The sequence below is a fragment of the Lynx rufus genome, unplaced genomic scaffold (genome assembly GCF_022079265.1).
Source record: "Lynx rufus isolate CCGP_SWC_20201006 ecotype Redwood Valley unplaced genomic scaffold, mLynRuf1.p SCAF_7, whole genome shotgun sequence".
NCBI classification, from domain to species: domain Eukaryota; kingdom Metazoa; phylum Chordata; class Mammalia; order Carnivora; family Felidae; genus Lynx; species Lynx rufus.
Window position 1 is genome coordinate 130,920,876 of NW_025814889.1, and position 14,522 is coordinate 130,935,397.

General features: G+C 56.0%; 1 protein-coding gene across 1 annotated transcript; it reads right to left on the reverse strand.

Moving 5' to 3' along the window:
- Positions 1-993: 993 nt before the first annotated feature.
- On the reverse strand, positions 994-14,032 carry TEX33 (testis expressed 33). The gene is made up of 6 exons (XM_047065136.1): positions 13,964-14,032; positions 10,777-10,836; positions 7,078-7,520; positions 5,061-5,205; positions 1,293-1,403; positions 994-1,091 (listed from the first exon to the last, which is right to left on the reverse strand). The coding sequence occupies exons 2-6, from the start codon at positions 10,796-10,798 to the stop codon at positions 994-996; spliced, it is 819 nt and encodes a 272-aa protein (XP_046921092.1). The 5' UTR covers positions 10,799-10,836; positions 13,964-14,032.
- Positions 14,033-14,522: the final 490 nt, after the last annotated feature.

Sequence of the window (14,522 nt, forward strand, 5' to 3'; positions counted from 1 at the left end):
AGTGACATGCGGGGTGGGGTGAGCTGCTGGCTTGGGGACCCACCAGGTAAAACAAACAAACAAACAAACAAAAAAAACTTCAGGATCAGCTGGCAGACGTGACTGTCTAACCTGCAACCCCATCTCGGGGGGGGGGGGGACTCTTCCTTGGGAACCCAATTCCCAGGTCCTCCGGGGATCGTGACTGGTTAAGGATGACTTTGGCTTAAACAATGCAAAGTTGCCCAGGCTCCAACGATAAGAAGCCCAGAGGCGGCGGCTTCCGGCCAGGGGGATGGGGCAGCTCAGCGAGATCGCGGACAACCCACATTGTGCCGCGGCGTCTTCGATTCCCCCCCACCCCGCTCCCAGACTGTCTGCCAGCTGCGGTCTGCCCTGCGTCTTCCTCCCTCTACACGGCAGCTCGAGAGAGGGATGCTCCCCCAGCTCTCCCGGGGCTGAGAAAAGAATTTCCCAGAGGGCTCCGGGCGCTCCCGCCTCTCCTTGCTTCTCATTGGCCCAAACTGAGTCATACGCCCATTTCTGAGCCAATCAGTTTGTGTGTGTAGGGGGAGGGGTAAGACTTACCCTGAGATCAATCAAACCCACCCCTGCCTCGGAGGAGGGGCATGTCTGATTCTTCTCAAGTCCAGGGGCTCCTGGGGGAGGAATGGGTGTCTGGAAGTAATCGGGGTTCAGCTAGGGATGCAATCCAAGGTTCAGTTCCCGCAGGGACCACTGTGAGGCCCCTCCCACAGGGTATGGGTGCCTACCGCTCGGCTCCCACATCCTGCCCGGGAATTAGGAGGGAAGGGGTGCGTGTCTAAGGGGAAGGTCTGGGGTGAGTTTGGGCCCTCCGGGCTTCCCTCCTCCCTCAGCTGGCCTCTCCAGCACCGCACATCAGCCCCCACCCCAACATGAAAGGGAGGCATCACAAAGAGAACATTCAGACGGGTGCCTTTCTTTATTCTTTGCCATTTCTCGGGAGTGGAAGGCACCTCTTCTCGGTCGTATCTAGTACTTTGAGCTTCTGCTTTTGCCCTTCTCTCCGTATTTCTCATCCAGTGCTTTCTGTAAGTTCATATTCATAGCATTTTTCTGGTGCCACCGGCCTGCAGAGAGCAGGCAAGGAGCCAGCTCAGATCATCCACAGGATCTCTGGAGTGCCCCGGGGCCCCAGCGGTGATCCATGCCTCTTCCAGGCCCGCCCCAGAGCTCTACCTGTTGCTGTGGCTTCTCTCCCAACCTTGGGGCCAACACACCCTGCCCAGGTAGGGGAGCGCCCGCCTCCCTCACCGCAGCCCCGCACATACCCAGATCATCCGTCTTCCTGCCATGCCAGTGATCTATGTCCCTCACTGATTTCTCAATCACCTCTGGGGTGTAGGAGGCCTTCATAAGGCTCGTCGTCTCCTTGGAGGCCCCTGTGGAACCCCATAAAGAAATCCCCAGAAGCCTCAAGTCAACGGAGGTCAGGCACTCAGGGTTTCATACCTGGATGTCAGTTTCCCCAATGGATGGTGGACTGTGGAAGGTAGGGGTGTGAGGAGGCGGGCCTGGGTTCAAACACCAGCTCTGCCATTCATGGAGTGTGACTTCAGGCCAGTGTTTAACCTCTCAGAGCTTTGGCCTCTTCCTCTATCCAAAGGAATAACATTTTCTTGCAAGATTGGGAAGAACACATTACTGGAGATTCATTGGAGCATCTGGCATGGGGCAATCAATATGTCCATTTTTCAGAAAATGTATTTCTATGCGTACAGTTAAACCACACACACACACAAAAGAAATAAGTTACCATGATCAGAAGTCAGCAGAAACACCAAACAGAGGACCAAATCCCCAAAGATAGCAAGGATTCAAATGATCGGTCACAGGATGGGAAATACATGAATTTAATGTTTCAAGTCACGAGAGACAAAAAGAATAAGCAAAGAATAAGAAACTACCCAGAAAGAATAGATTAGGAAAAGAAGCAAATGGGACCTCAGAAAATGAAACATATAGTAATTGAAAATTAAGTTCAGTGGATGACAAGAGGTCTGGGATTAGCTTTGAAATAACGCAGGGCAGGCCGACGGGTGGGTGGGAGAAACAATGGAACAAGATTGGCCACGTGTTAAGAATTGTCAAAGCTGGGTTCTGAGTGCGACATGTAGCCATTTCATTGTTCTCTCTTCTTCTAAGTTTGAAAATTAGCATCTGAATGTTTAAAGGCACATTCAGGGGACAGGGAAAATAGTAGATTAAATGCAGCTAAGACAAAATGGCCAGCGGGAAGATATAGACAAGGAAATTAACTAGAATGAAGCACAGAGTGGGGGAACCTTATCATAAAGCAGATGATTGCCCCTAATTTGAGGCTATAGATTCGACATACTTCCAGCTAAGATCTCAAAAGGGCTTTTGTTTTGTTTGTTTTTTGTAGAAATAGACAAGCTGCTTCTAAAATCTCTGTGGAGGAATCAAGGACCTAGACTAGCCAAGGCTTTAATGCTGGTAGTCGTGATGGAGAGGGGGGCTGATACCTGCCCAACCAGATACCGGAATACCTCTCATCCTTGGTCATTAAAAGCATAACATTGGACAGTGGGCAGGACGGAGGGCCTGGAAACTGACCCTGCACATGTGGAAGCTTGGTGGACACCAGTGGAACCACTGTGGGTCACTGGGGGGGAAAGGCGGGACTATTCAGTAAAAGGTATTGGGAGAATTGGTAATCCACATAAAGGAAGAATTAAGCAGGAATCCCTACTTCTCACTGACAACAGAAATCAACTCCAGGGGGATTAGGGACCCAAGTGTGAAAAGCAAAACTAAATATTTTAGAAGACTCTGTAAGAGATTTTCTTTAAGACTTACACGGGGTAGGATGTCTTCAACCCAGTCTTTCTGGAACTCTATCTCTCAGGAAATAGTAATTCCATCCTCCCAGCTTTTCAGATCAAAAACCTTGGAATCCACCTTCATTCCTCTCTCCTACACCCCAAATCCATTTATTGACATATTCCGCGTGCTCTAGCTTGCACAGATACCCAGGCACCTAGTACATCAGGCCACCTTCAGCCTGGCCTCCCTGGGCCGCCATATTGCACAATGGTGCCTCCCGAGTTGTGCAGGGTCCCAGCCCTACTCCCTCGACCAAGCCACCATCATCTGCCCCACCTGGATCTTTATAGTCAATTCCTCACCGGTCTCCCTGTTTCTGCCCCAGCAACCCTGCCACAGTTCTCAACGGCAACTAGAATGGTCCTTCAACCTAAGTCAAAACATGCCATTCTCCTGCTTGAGACCCTCCCCTGGCTTCCCAACCCCTCAAGAGGAAAGACTTTCTGGCGGCCTTCCCCACCCAGCTCTTTGCCTTTCTGACGTCCTCTCTCTCTCTCTCTCTTGAGTTTATTTATTTATTTTGAGAGAGAAAGCATGATTGGTGGAGGGACAGAGAGAGAGAATCCCAAGCAGGCTCCTCACGGTCAGCACAGAGCTCGATGCGGGGCTCGAACCCACGAACCGTGAGATCATGACCTGAGCTGAAATCAAGAGCCGGGCGCTTAACTGAACGAGCCAGCCGGGCGCCCCCTCCTCTCCCTCGCTCTTGTTCAACCACAACTTGGAACAGCTAGCGTAAGGCAGACAGAGTGAGTGGAAACGAAAGGGACACACGGGCAAAGCTCACTGGGAGTTGGTGCTGAAGGTGAAGCCCAACTGGACGGCCCTAGCCAATTTCCGGAGTATAGATAAATAAAATAGTAAAATAGCACTGCGATGCCAATCAGTTAAGGGAAATTTAACAAGGGACTCTTGTGAGCTGGTGCAAGCTGGTGGGAGCGGCTCCAGCACAAGCCCTGCCAAGGCTGTGTCTCTCAGGCTGGTGATGGGCGCCCGGAGGCTTTTTATACTATTCTTTTCCCTTTGTGTGGACATTACCCCACAAGGGTGTGTGTGCCGATGGGTGATTATTGTTACAGAGACGAATGGAAGGCAGGGACCCTGAGATCTGGAGCAGAGGACAAGCTGAGCTGTATTCTCTCTCCCTCCCCCAGCACCACCCCTCCTCCAGGCTCAAAGAAAAAGCCAGGAAGGCTTCCAGTGGCTGTCTGGTTCCTTGGGTGACGGGGATCGGAGCCAAGTGAGGAGGTCTGCCAGGCCCTGGGGACGCTGAAGAGGGCCTGGCGTGACAGAGGGAGGAAAGAAGAGGGCCAGACAGAGGTCATATGTGGCAGTGAGGCCGAACTCGAACGTGGGGGGCAGAGAGAAGCCCCCTGCACAATGGCCGCGGAGCAGACCCTCGTCTGAGCAATCCGTTAGCCCTTGGGAACAGGGTCCCGGTGGGGAGGGGACCTGAAAGACTGGGGCTTTGGAGGCAGAAGAAAACCGTGGGTGTGAGCTCTGATCTACCTCCTGTACTGAGAGGTCTTGGGAAAACTTTCCGATGCGCCTGTGAAATGAGCTAATAGTTCTTGCCCCCCAACAGACATGACTGTGGCTGTCCCTTAGCAGCCCTGTAAGATGTCCGGATCTCCAACCGGCCCTGTCCCCCTGGTGCTGCCACCACCCGCACTGGAAGGAAAACTAATGGCCTACCAGCTACTCACTTGGAGCCCCAGGCCAAGCGGCTTCACGCGGCACTTCAGAATCCTGTCACTGACCCACTGAGGGCCACAGCATCATTATTATCCCCACGGTGCCAAAGAGGTGACCGAGGCCGAGAGAGGTGAAGGATCTTGCCTGAGGCCACACCCAGGGAGTGGCAGAGCTGAGCTTTGAACCTAGGAAGCCCGATATTGTCGGCACTGTGACCAGATTAGGACACAGGAGGCGTCAGAGGGAGTGAGGGACTGTTTGCCAACTGGGATGGGTCGTCTGCATGGGGAGGACAGATGTGCCTGGAGCCTGGACATTCCCAGCACGCGGCACGGGGCCTGGCCCGGAGAGGGCCCTTGGTGGCTGTGAAATGAGTGTCCCTGGGAATGAGTCCTAGGTCTCAGAGCCCATAGGCGTCCGGGAAGGGGTGAATACCCCAAAGGTGAATACCCCTGCCACTATGCCTGGCAACCTCCACCCTTGCCCTTTGACCTGACCTTGAAACAAGTTGGACCGCATGTTGTAGCCCAGATCATAGTAGTCTGAGAAGATGGCGTTGATTCCCACGGGACTCTGGGTCCTGCTGGGCCACGAGTTGGCCCTCTTCTGGCCCTCAGAGCCTTCACCGGTGGCCCTTTGAGCCTGCGCGGCGAGTGAGGAAGAGACCGGGGAAGCAGGGTCAGCCCCCTAGCTCCCCTCCAACTCCTCCTCCCTCTCACCCTGCCCTCGCCACCTCCTACCCCACCCCTACCCTGCAGCCTTCAACCAGGCCCGGGGCCAGGGACTGGGAGACCTGACGGCCCTCCACCACTCACACGTCCCCACGTGCCACACGGGCATCGGAGACGGTAATGATCACAGAGCCTCTTCCCTGCTTTGAGCACCTAGTGTATACACCGTCAGGAGAGGTCTTCATAAGGTAATATTCTTCCTGCCCTTTTATACGTGAGGAACTCGAGCCTCAGGGCAGGACTCGCCCTGCTGTCACAGTTGGCGAACCACAGAGCCCCCAGAACCGAGGCATCACCCAGGTCAGCTCTGGGTGGCCCCTTAGATTTCATCAGGGCCAGCCCCCTCCTGTAGCGTGGAACCGAGGCTCAGACTGGCTGAGGAACCAGGAAACCGGGGTGGGAGTCCCAGTTCCGCCATAACCCAGCTGCTGACATCGGGCGAGTCTCTGCCTCTCCCCGGGCCTCAGTTTCCCTACTTGTAAAAAATGGGGGTGGGGGCCAAACTGCATGGTCATTGAAGTAGCTTCCAGCTCTGATATTTGCTGGCTCAGTGACATCTGTGTTGTGTCAAAGCTAGACAGAAAAGCCAGGTCCCTATTCAGGCCCAGGACAATGATGATCAAAGGGCGAAGTGACGCCTTTCCGAGGCCGAGAGGGGCAGTGACAGGTAGTGATCATAGAGCCAACCTCAGGTGGGGGCAAGGTCCTCAAGACGCTTGGGATTGTGACTTCCCAGACTAGCAGGTGGGTGTGGGTACCACACCTTGTGATGACAAAGCAGAGGGGGGCCCGGCCCACAGCCTTTGTGATCCTTGTAACTCCGCTTGCTGATTGTGACCCCAAGTGGCTCATGGCACCTCCCTGAACTTCTCTTGTACCATCTGTTCAAAAAAGAAGCCATAACTCGCACCATGTGAGGGTCGAGATGATGGCTTTGAAAAACATCTCTCAAGGGACGCCTGGGTGGCTCAGTCGGTGAGGCGTCCGACTTCGGCTCAGGTCATGATCTCACACACAGTCCATGAGTTCGAGCCCCGCCTCGGGCTCTGTGCTGACGGCTCAGAGCCTGGAGCCTGCTTTGGGTTCTGTGTCTCCCTCTCTCTCTGACCCTCCCCCGTGCATGCTCCGTCTCTTTCTCTGTCTCAACAATAAACGTTAAAAAAAATAAAAAAAGAAAAGAAAATATCTCTCAAAACGCCAGACCAGGAGAGCTCTTAGCGTTTGACCAGAAAGAGCAGTTTTATGCCAACTTTTCAGTTGATCAATAGGGACTCCACTGAATGATGTATCAGGTGGGGAACAGTGCCGGCATCGACTAGCGATGTCTGCCGTGTGCAGGATATGAACGGTGTGGTATGCGTGTCACGCGTTTGCCAGCCCGATGTCGTCCAGCTGCCTCCCTTTACAGATGTAGGGACCGGAGCCCCGAGAGGGGACGTAACTTGTCCAAAGTCACCCAGGAAGTAACCTTGTCCAAAGTCACCCAGCATTCAGGGGCAGAGCCAGGGCTCAAGCCCAAATCTTCTGAGTCCCAGCCAGTGCTCTCCATCCACTCAACGCGGTCTCCTTCAGGAGACTGGTCCCAGTTAAAAGCATCTAATCCGAACACCAGACTTAACGCTGAAAAGTCCGTGAGGGCCAGAACAGGCAAGTGCACAGCCAGCACTCGTTAATGATATTATTGTAGAGACTCTGTACTTGAGGGCAGGCTCCTTGGGGGTCCCCCTAAGTCCCCATGCTGAACCCACCTGCCGCCCTCAGCCTCCTGTGCCCACTCTGATACCTGCTCCTCAGAGACCAGCTCGTCCACCATGTCGCTCCCAAACTTGTGACGGATGTTGTCAGGAATGACGCTGCTCTTCTGGTCCTGGGCTCCCGCGTTGGGACCTTCCTTCAGTCCCTGGCACAGCGGAGCCCCCTCTCGGATAGAAGCCCTGCTCTCCCTCGAGGAGGGTCTGTAATCTGCCTTCCTCGGAGACCCACACTGTGGGTCCAACCCCGAGGACAGAGAGTCCCTACTGATGGCCGTTGGGGGTGGAGGCCGGACCTCCTCCAAGTGGATCTGCCTTAGGGGGCTGCCTCCCCGGTACAGGCTCTGCTGTGGGGAGACTGGGGCCTGGTACTTGAACTTGGAGGTGCCCACAGGGCTGCAGGCAGTTCTCCAGGGGTCCGTGTCCTGCTGGCCTCCCTCGTTGTTCAGATGGGCCCTGGTCAAAGTGGTGGTACCTGAACAGGGGGAGAGAGGGAGGGGAGGGAGGGAAGGAGACAGATAAATGCAGAGTGGAGGACAGGGAGGAAGACGGCGCTGGGGCAACGACGCTCCCTCTCCTCTCCTTTCCGAGCCTCCCGGACACTCTGTCTGCCTCTGCATCTCTCTCTGCATCTTCAATAAACTCTGCTCTCACTTCCTCTCGGCTTGGGTTTCATTTCCATCCCGTGCAGAGCCAAGGGCCCTCTTGGCTGGCCCGGCGGGACCTCTCCGGGTCCTCGGACCTAGCCAGCCCGCGTCAAAGGGACGGTCAAAGGGACGGGGACAGAGAGCGGTCACAGCGGCCGGCGGAAGCACAGGTGAGAAATCAGGAGAGACTGAGGAAGACGGTGGCTCCGTTGGCCAGGCCTCCCACGGGACAGGATCAACCCACACTGGTTTTTTGGTTTTTTTTCAACGTTTATTTATTTTTGGGACAGAGAGAGACAGAGCACGAACGGGGGAGGGGCAGAGAGAGAGGGAGACACAGAATCGGAAACAGGCTCCAGGCTCTGAGCCATCAGCCCAGAGCCCGACGCGGGGCTCGAACTCACGGACCGCGAGATCGTGACCTGGCTGAAGTCGGACGCTTAACCGACTGCGCCACCCAGGCGCCCCAACCCACACTGGTTTTGACAACAGGAGCTGCAGCCCTGAGGCCTGGCCGTGTGTGACCTTGACCTCTCCGCGCTTTGGTGAACCTAGCTCCGTTTGATTAGTTCTCTTCCCGGCTTTGAACCCCACAGCGATCCAGTGAAGAAAGCCAGCAGCTTGGCAGAGGGAAGTTGGCAGAGGGCTTCCTTGGCTTGGCCCAGTCATGGAGCTGGAGGGGCCAGGTCCTTGCTCCCCATTCAGAGCTGCCCCCCCAACCCCCACTTCCTTCTGCTGTTTTCACTCTGCAGGTGGCATCACCCCAACCATTTCAGGCTCTCCCAGCAGCAGCCGCACATTCTGGCCCGGACTTCTAGTCCCAGCCCGCAGGCCCGCACTCTTCACCCACCCCTGGCTCCCACCAAACGGCGGCCCCTGCCCCACCCCCACCTTGTGATACCCCACCGCCCAGCCCCCGCCCCCCCTCGGGCTGGTTCCGCCACCTGGAAGGCCTGCCCTTCCTTCTCCCGGAGTCAAAACCCTACCCTTCGGTTCCTTCAAATGCTGTCTCACCAAGAATCCTCCCTGACACCCACCCCAGGCTGGCCTGGCCGCAGGCTGCACACACGTCTCACCACCCTGGGCTTTTCCCTTTCTCCACACAGCCTCAGCCTCACCCCTGCTCCCCAGTCTTCAATCCCAGGTTCCGGCTGCAAATGCGTGCGGGGAGCTTCCCTCCAAAGCATTCTAGACGGCTCCTCCAGCCCTCCTAAGGATACATAGTTTTGCTTCACTTTTGTTTACAAAGGAGACCAGATTCTCCCTGTTGCTTTGTAACTTGCTGGTAAAAAACGCACCACTGTGCCTGGGGGATTGACTTACGGCGGCAGACACAGACCTAACTGGGCAGGACTTCGCAGCTGCCCCGCGGGTGGGCATTCAGAATGTTCCAGGCTTCTTTTCCAGAGAAGGCCGCTGGACAGCAGCGGGTTTTGACCCCCGGTCACTGGGGGTTTCATTTCACTCTCGCGGGGCGCCGTCACCAAGGGGTGGTGGTGCTCCGTGTAAGCCCCTCTCGCCCCCACCATGAGGAGCTGTAGACCCTTCTCTGGGGCCACAGCGCCTTTAGAAAAAGCTTGCCTTCCTTCCTGCCCCCCACCGGTGAAATCAGATGCCCTTCCATTCTTGCTCCTTTGTCATCCACACAAAAGGCAGAGGGAGAACCTGTTCCTGAGGCCGGACCAGATGGCCTTCCCTCCATCCAGTCCTGCTTCCGCCCCAGCGAACAAATGGGCGCGCCTCTGGGGACGGCCGAGGATGGGGACGGGCACCCTTCTCAACAGAGCGGAGGCAGAGTATGGGGTGCGCTCAGCGCCCACCTCATCAACCACGGCCCCTCCTCCTGCCCGTGGGGGGCCTGGGGCTGAGCACAGGATGCTGAGCTCAGGACTCAAGGGGCAGGGCTCCCCCGTTTCTCCCAGGATGAGCCCCTGACTGCCTCATCTATCCGCAAGTTACAGCGGAACTGCCTGCCCACCCTCTGCCAGCCCTTTGGGGTGACGAGAGCTTCACTCGCCGGACCCTGGTTCAGAGAGCCGGTATTCACTAACCATCCACCGAGGGAGCACGGACCGCGTCGGGTGCTAGGTCAGGCGCTGGGGACACAGCAGTGAACTAAAGGGCCAACCCTTGTCCTCTTGGAGCTACGTATTTGTGGAATGAATAAATGAATGAACAAACGAAAGAAGGAACGAATGAATGAATGAATGAATGTCGCTGGCATTTCAGGGACCTCACTGTAACTCTACCAGCCTTCCATCCCTTCAGCTGTAAAATGGGCAGAGTAAGGGTCAAATGGTCAGTGGTTCGTTTCCCCAGCTTGGCCCTCGATCAGAATCGCACCCCCGCTCGTTACACATCTGTGGATTCCAGGGCCCTCCCGGCCCCTGCATCAGAACCTCGCTGGGAGAGGCTGGAATCCAAGCCAGACTGAACAAGGCCAGGGTCCTTGGATTTTTGGAGACAGCTTCCAGCAGGTGGGTCCTCCCCGATCTCACTGGAAGGCCACTCACCATGGGGCACCTCTCAGAGCTGACCCGACCCAGTCACGCCTGCATTGAAAGCCCTCCTCTTGTCCTGAGGGCAGAGCCCCCAATGCAGGGGTCAGGCCCCCACTCAGCCTCTCCAGCCATATCGGCTTCTCTAGGTTCCACCAAAGCACCAGCCCTCTGACTTCTAGACTTTTGCCCACACTGTTCGTCATGCCTGGATACTCCCTTCTCGCCTCCTTGGGCCATACCACTCCCTGGACGGGGCTCGCTCAGGACCTGCATGTACTTTCTGGACACCCGACCAGGCCCCTGCTGGGTTGTCCCTCAGCCCTGCCCTTGGGCGCACACTTCCCCCATCCCCCCAGCTCTGCAGACAGGACACAGCAGAGGGGTGGATGGGAGGGGCCAGCGATATTCCTCCCCCTGCCTTTGATTTCTGTCTTCAAACAGAATGCAGAGGGAGTCAGGGCCCCACAGTGGGTCTGGAGACCCAAGCAAGACAGAGACCCAGACCCAGAGAGGGGAGAAGGGGCTGTTCCCTGCTGCCCCCGGGGTGCCCGAGCGGAACTCATCCCAGGACAGCCTGTACTACCTGCTCGGCGGCTCAGGTCCATGGACTCTTGTTCTGGGACAAGTAATTCCAAGCTTCGTCCTGTTGACCAAGAAACACATGTGGTCGTCTCAGATGACACACAGTCTCTGCAGAGGCAGGTGAGCTGGAGCTGAACACAAAGGCCCGCGGCCATCTGTCCGGCCCCCACCCAAGGGCCGCTCCTTGCTGTTTCCAATGCTCTCTGGTACTCAGTGAGCCCCCCATCCCCGCTGGCCTGCCTCCTGGACCCCTGCCCACTCTGCCTTCTCTGGAAAGCCCGGTCACGTCCAATGCCGGGGCCCCAAAGACGTTTCTCAAAGAGCCTGGAGGCCCCGAGCCTCGCTCTTGCCTTTTGCTGCCTTTTCCTTCACTTCTCCCCGATCTGCAGCACCCTGTGCTCCCCTGGGAGCCCCCAGAAGGCCCCTGGTTGCGGGGTGCCTTGCCCCAGGCCCCCCCGTCCTGGTGACCATCTGCCTCCCTCCAACGTGTCCATTTTAACAGCTGGTCACTCAAGCCTGAGCAAAGGGAATCGGCTTGGCCAACACAGGAGAGCCGACAGCAGGTGTTAGATTAATGCCTTCTGTCTTTTATTTTTTTAATGTTTATTTATTTTTGACAGAGAGAGAGAGAGAGACAGAGACAGAGACAGAGCATGAGTGGGGGAGGGGCAGAGACAGAGGGAGACACAGAATCCGAAGCAGGCTCCAGGCTCTGAGCCATCCGCACAGAGCCCGAGGCGGGGCTCGAACTCACAGACCGTGAGATCGTGACCTGAGCCAAAGTCGGACCCTCAACAGACTGGGCCACCCAGGGGGCCCCTAGTGCTTTCTGTCTCGTTCACACTCTCTCTCTCTGGCTCTTCTCGGCTTCCTTGCTCTGCCGCAAACAGCTGCTATGTTTTGAGCTGCCCCGGGGAGAGGCCAACAGCTCATGAGGAACGGAGACCCTTGGTCCAATGGTCCTCAAAGAACCACCTGACCCTTCACCCGAATGAGCATGGCCGTGAATCCTTCCCTGGTTGAGCCTTCATATGAGAACACAGCCCAGCGGACACGTTCATTATAGCTCGTGGGAGACCCTGAGCCAGAGGCCCCAGCCCGGCCACACTCCGGATCCAGACCCCCAGAAGCTGTGAGAGAATAAATTTGTACTTTTGTCAAGCACATAGTCTTAAGTGACTACGCCTTGTGGTCATTTGTCACGCAGCAATAGATAGCCAGCGTGGATTCCGGTACCGAGAATGGGCCGCTGCTGTAACAAATAACCTAAAACTGTGGGAGTGGCTTCCGAACCAAGCGGTGGTTGGGGCGTGGGTAGAGTTTGAGGAACGGGATGGAAAAAGGCCTCAGTTGCCTGAAACGGATAATGAGTAGAAACCTGGGCTTGGAGGATGTACGAAAGGATGTGAGGAACGTGTTCTTCGAACCTGGAGGAAGACGTGTCCTCGTTAGGTAGCGAAGGAGACTTAGGGACACTGTCCTTGACAGTTAGGTGGGAAGCGGGACATGTGACTGATGCGCCAGGAGAGGTAGCAAGGGAGATTTCCAAGCAAAGGCACGGAAGGTGCCTCCCGGTTTCTTCCTGTTGCTTCCAGTGAAGTATCACAAGGGAAGAAACACTGAAGGAACCACCGTTAAACACAAAAGAGGCAGAACTTGATGGTTTTGCAACACCTCATCCTCTTCAGGTGCCAAAATTCAGACGACACCTGGGTGGCTCAGCCGGTGAAGCGTCCGACTTCGGCTCAGGTCACGACCTCGCGGTTCGTGGGTTCGAGCCCACGCGTCGGGCTCTGTGCGGACAGCTCGGAGCCCGGAGCCTGCTTCGGATTCTGGGTCTCCCTCTCTGTCTGCCCCTCCCCCACTCACACTCTGTCTCTCTCTGTCTCAAAAATAAATAAACATTAAAAAGAAAATTTTTTTAAAAGAAGGCATGTATATTATTGGGGCCTGGAGGGGCCACTGAGGTAGGCAGTCCACATGGCTCCGAGGGACCCTGTCCCTGGGTATTCACACTCTTGTATAATCCCTCCCCTCGCATGTGGGCTGGGCCTGTTGACCCGCTTCTAACCAACAGAATAGTGGATGGGATGCCACTCGGAGAGTGAACGTACAAGATTGCGACTCCGTCTTGTCCACACTCCATCAGGCTCTTGGCTCGCTCACTCTGACAGAAGCAGCGGCCATGTTGTGAGCTAACCTCAGGAGACGCCCCCCTGGCAAGGATCTGAGGGAGGCCTGTTCAAGAATCCGTGAGCAACGGAGCCCTACCATATGAGTAGCTCTGGAAAGGGGTCCTCCTCTAGTTGAACTTTGATTATATACCGTGAATGACCTTGAGAGATGGCCGCCATGGGAGTGCATCTGCATTTCTGGCCCAAAGGAGTTGTAAGATAAAAAAAAAAAAAAAAAAATGTTCTTGGGGCGCCTGGGTGGCTCAGTCCGTTAAGCATCTGATCTCACAGCTCGTGAGTTCGAGCCCCGCATCGGGCTCTGTGCTGACGGCTCAGAGCCTGGAGCCTGCTTCGGATTCTGTGTCTCCCTCTCTCTCTGCCCCTCCCCTGCTCGTGCTCTGTCCCTCTCTGTCTCTCAACAATAAATAAATGTTAAAAAAAAAAAGTTTTGTAAAAAAAATGTTCTTAAGCTACTAAGTTTTGGGGTGATTTGTTACACAGCAAGGGATAACTAATACAGCTCATCTGTTACGCACTCTTACATTTAGTAGATTAATCCGTCTTCATAAGGAAGCAGGTGTTCAGAGAAAGTATTAACTCACCCTCTTTCACAGATGGAGACACTGGGGCTCAGAAAAGAAATAGGACCTCAGCCAAGTGGTACCGAACCCAAGCCCGACCTCTTCTGCCTCCTTGGAGTGAGCCGTCTGCTCCCGTCCCCACCCCCCATCCCAGTCCTCCCCCCGCCCATGTGCCCGCAGCAGTGTCCTATCTGCCCCAGCGACACCCCCAGTCCATAGCAGCCTGGACCGGCTGGAACAGAAGTGTGGACTCCCTGCCGGTTTCTGATCTGGAAAGAAAGGTCCCAAGAGACGTCAGTCGAGGAGGACGGGGAAGGAGGTCCGGTTGGGCCCGGGGAACTCTTCCCTCACGAGCGGCCCTGAATAAAGAGAGGGACGGCGAAATCCTGGGTCCCGGGAGACCCCCGGCCCACCTCACAGGCCCCTGCCTCACCTCTCCGCTCTCTCTCATGTCAGCTGAAGTCCAGGAGCACAGATGCCCACGGCAGACCCGCTCCTGAAGACCACTGGCTGGGTGCCAGGGGGCCCCCCTCCCCCACTGTTCACTGGAGTCGCCATGGTGACCGCTATACATAGGGCTCTGTTACCTCAGAGGGCCTGCACCCCCCACCCCCCTGCGCCCCCACAGGGGAACAGAGGCCGGGGGGAAGCCGGTACTGAAGGGGAAGGAGGGGCCTTCAAGCATTGCTCTGTCTCCACTCAAAATGTTTCCCGAGCCCCGCACATGTGACACACGGAGGGCTCGGATGCCATCAGGTGGAAAGAAAGTTCTCGGAGCCACAGCGGATTAAGTAGAGCGATCAGTGTTGTCTGGAGAAAGGAGTCAGGGCTCTCGGAGGGGCCATCTGAGCTGGCCTCTGAGGGATGTATAGGAGTTTGACAGTTTAGAAGGGACTTGAATACTAAAGGCGTGAATGTGGGGCGCCTGGGTGGCTCCGTCGGTTGAGCGTCCGACTTCAGCTCAGGTCATGATCTCCGTGAGTTCAAGCCCC

Bases quoted from the DNA above. Each gene is read 5' to 3' on its own strand.
- TEX33 (XM_047065136.1), bottom strand. From the start codon at position 10,798: ATGGACCTGAGCCGCCGAGCAG. The intron at 1,404-5,060 runs GTCAGGTCAAAG...GGGGTTCCACAG, and splicing joins GCGGTCCAACTTGTTTCAAG to GGGCCTCCAAGGAGACGACG. The intron at 1,092-1,292 runs GTATGTGCGGGG...TGCTCTCTGCAG, and splicing joins CAGGAAGACGGATGATCTGG to GCCGGTGGCACCAGAAAAAT.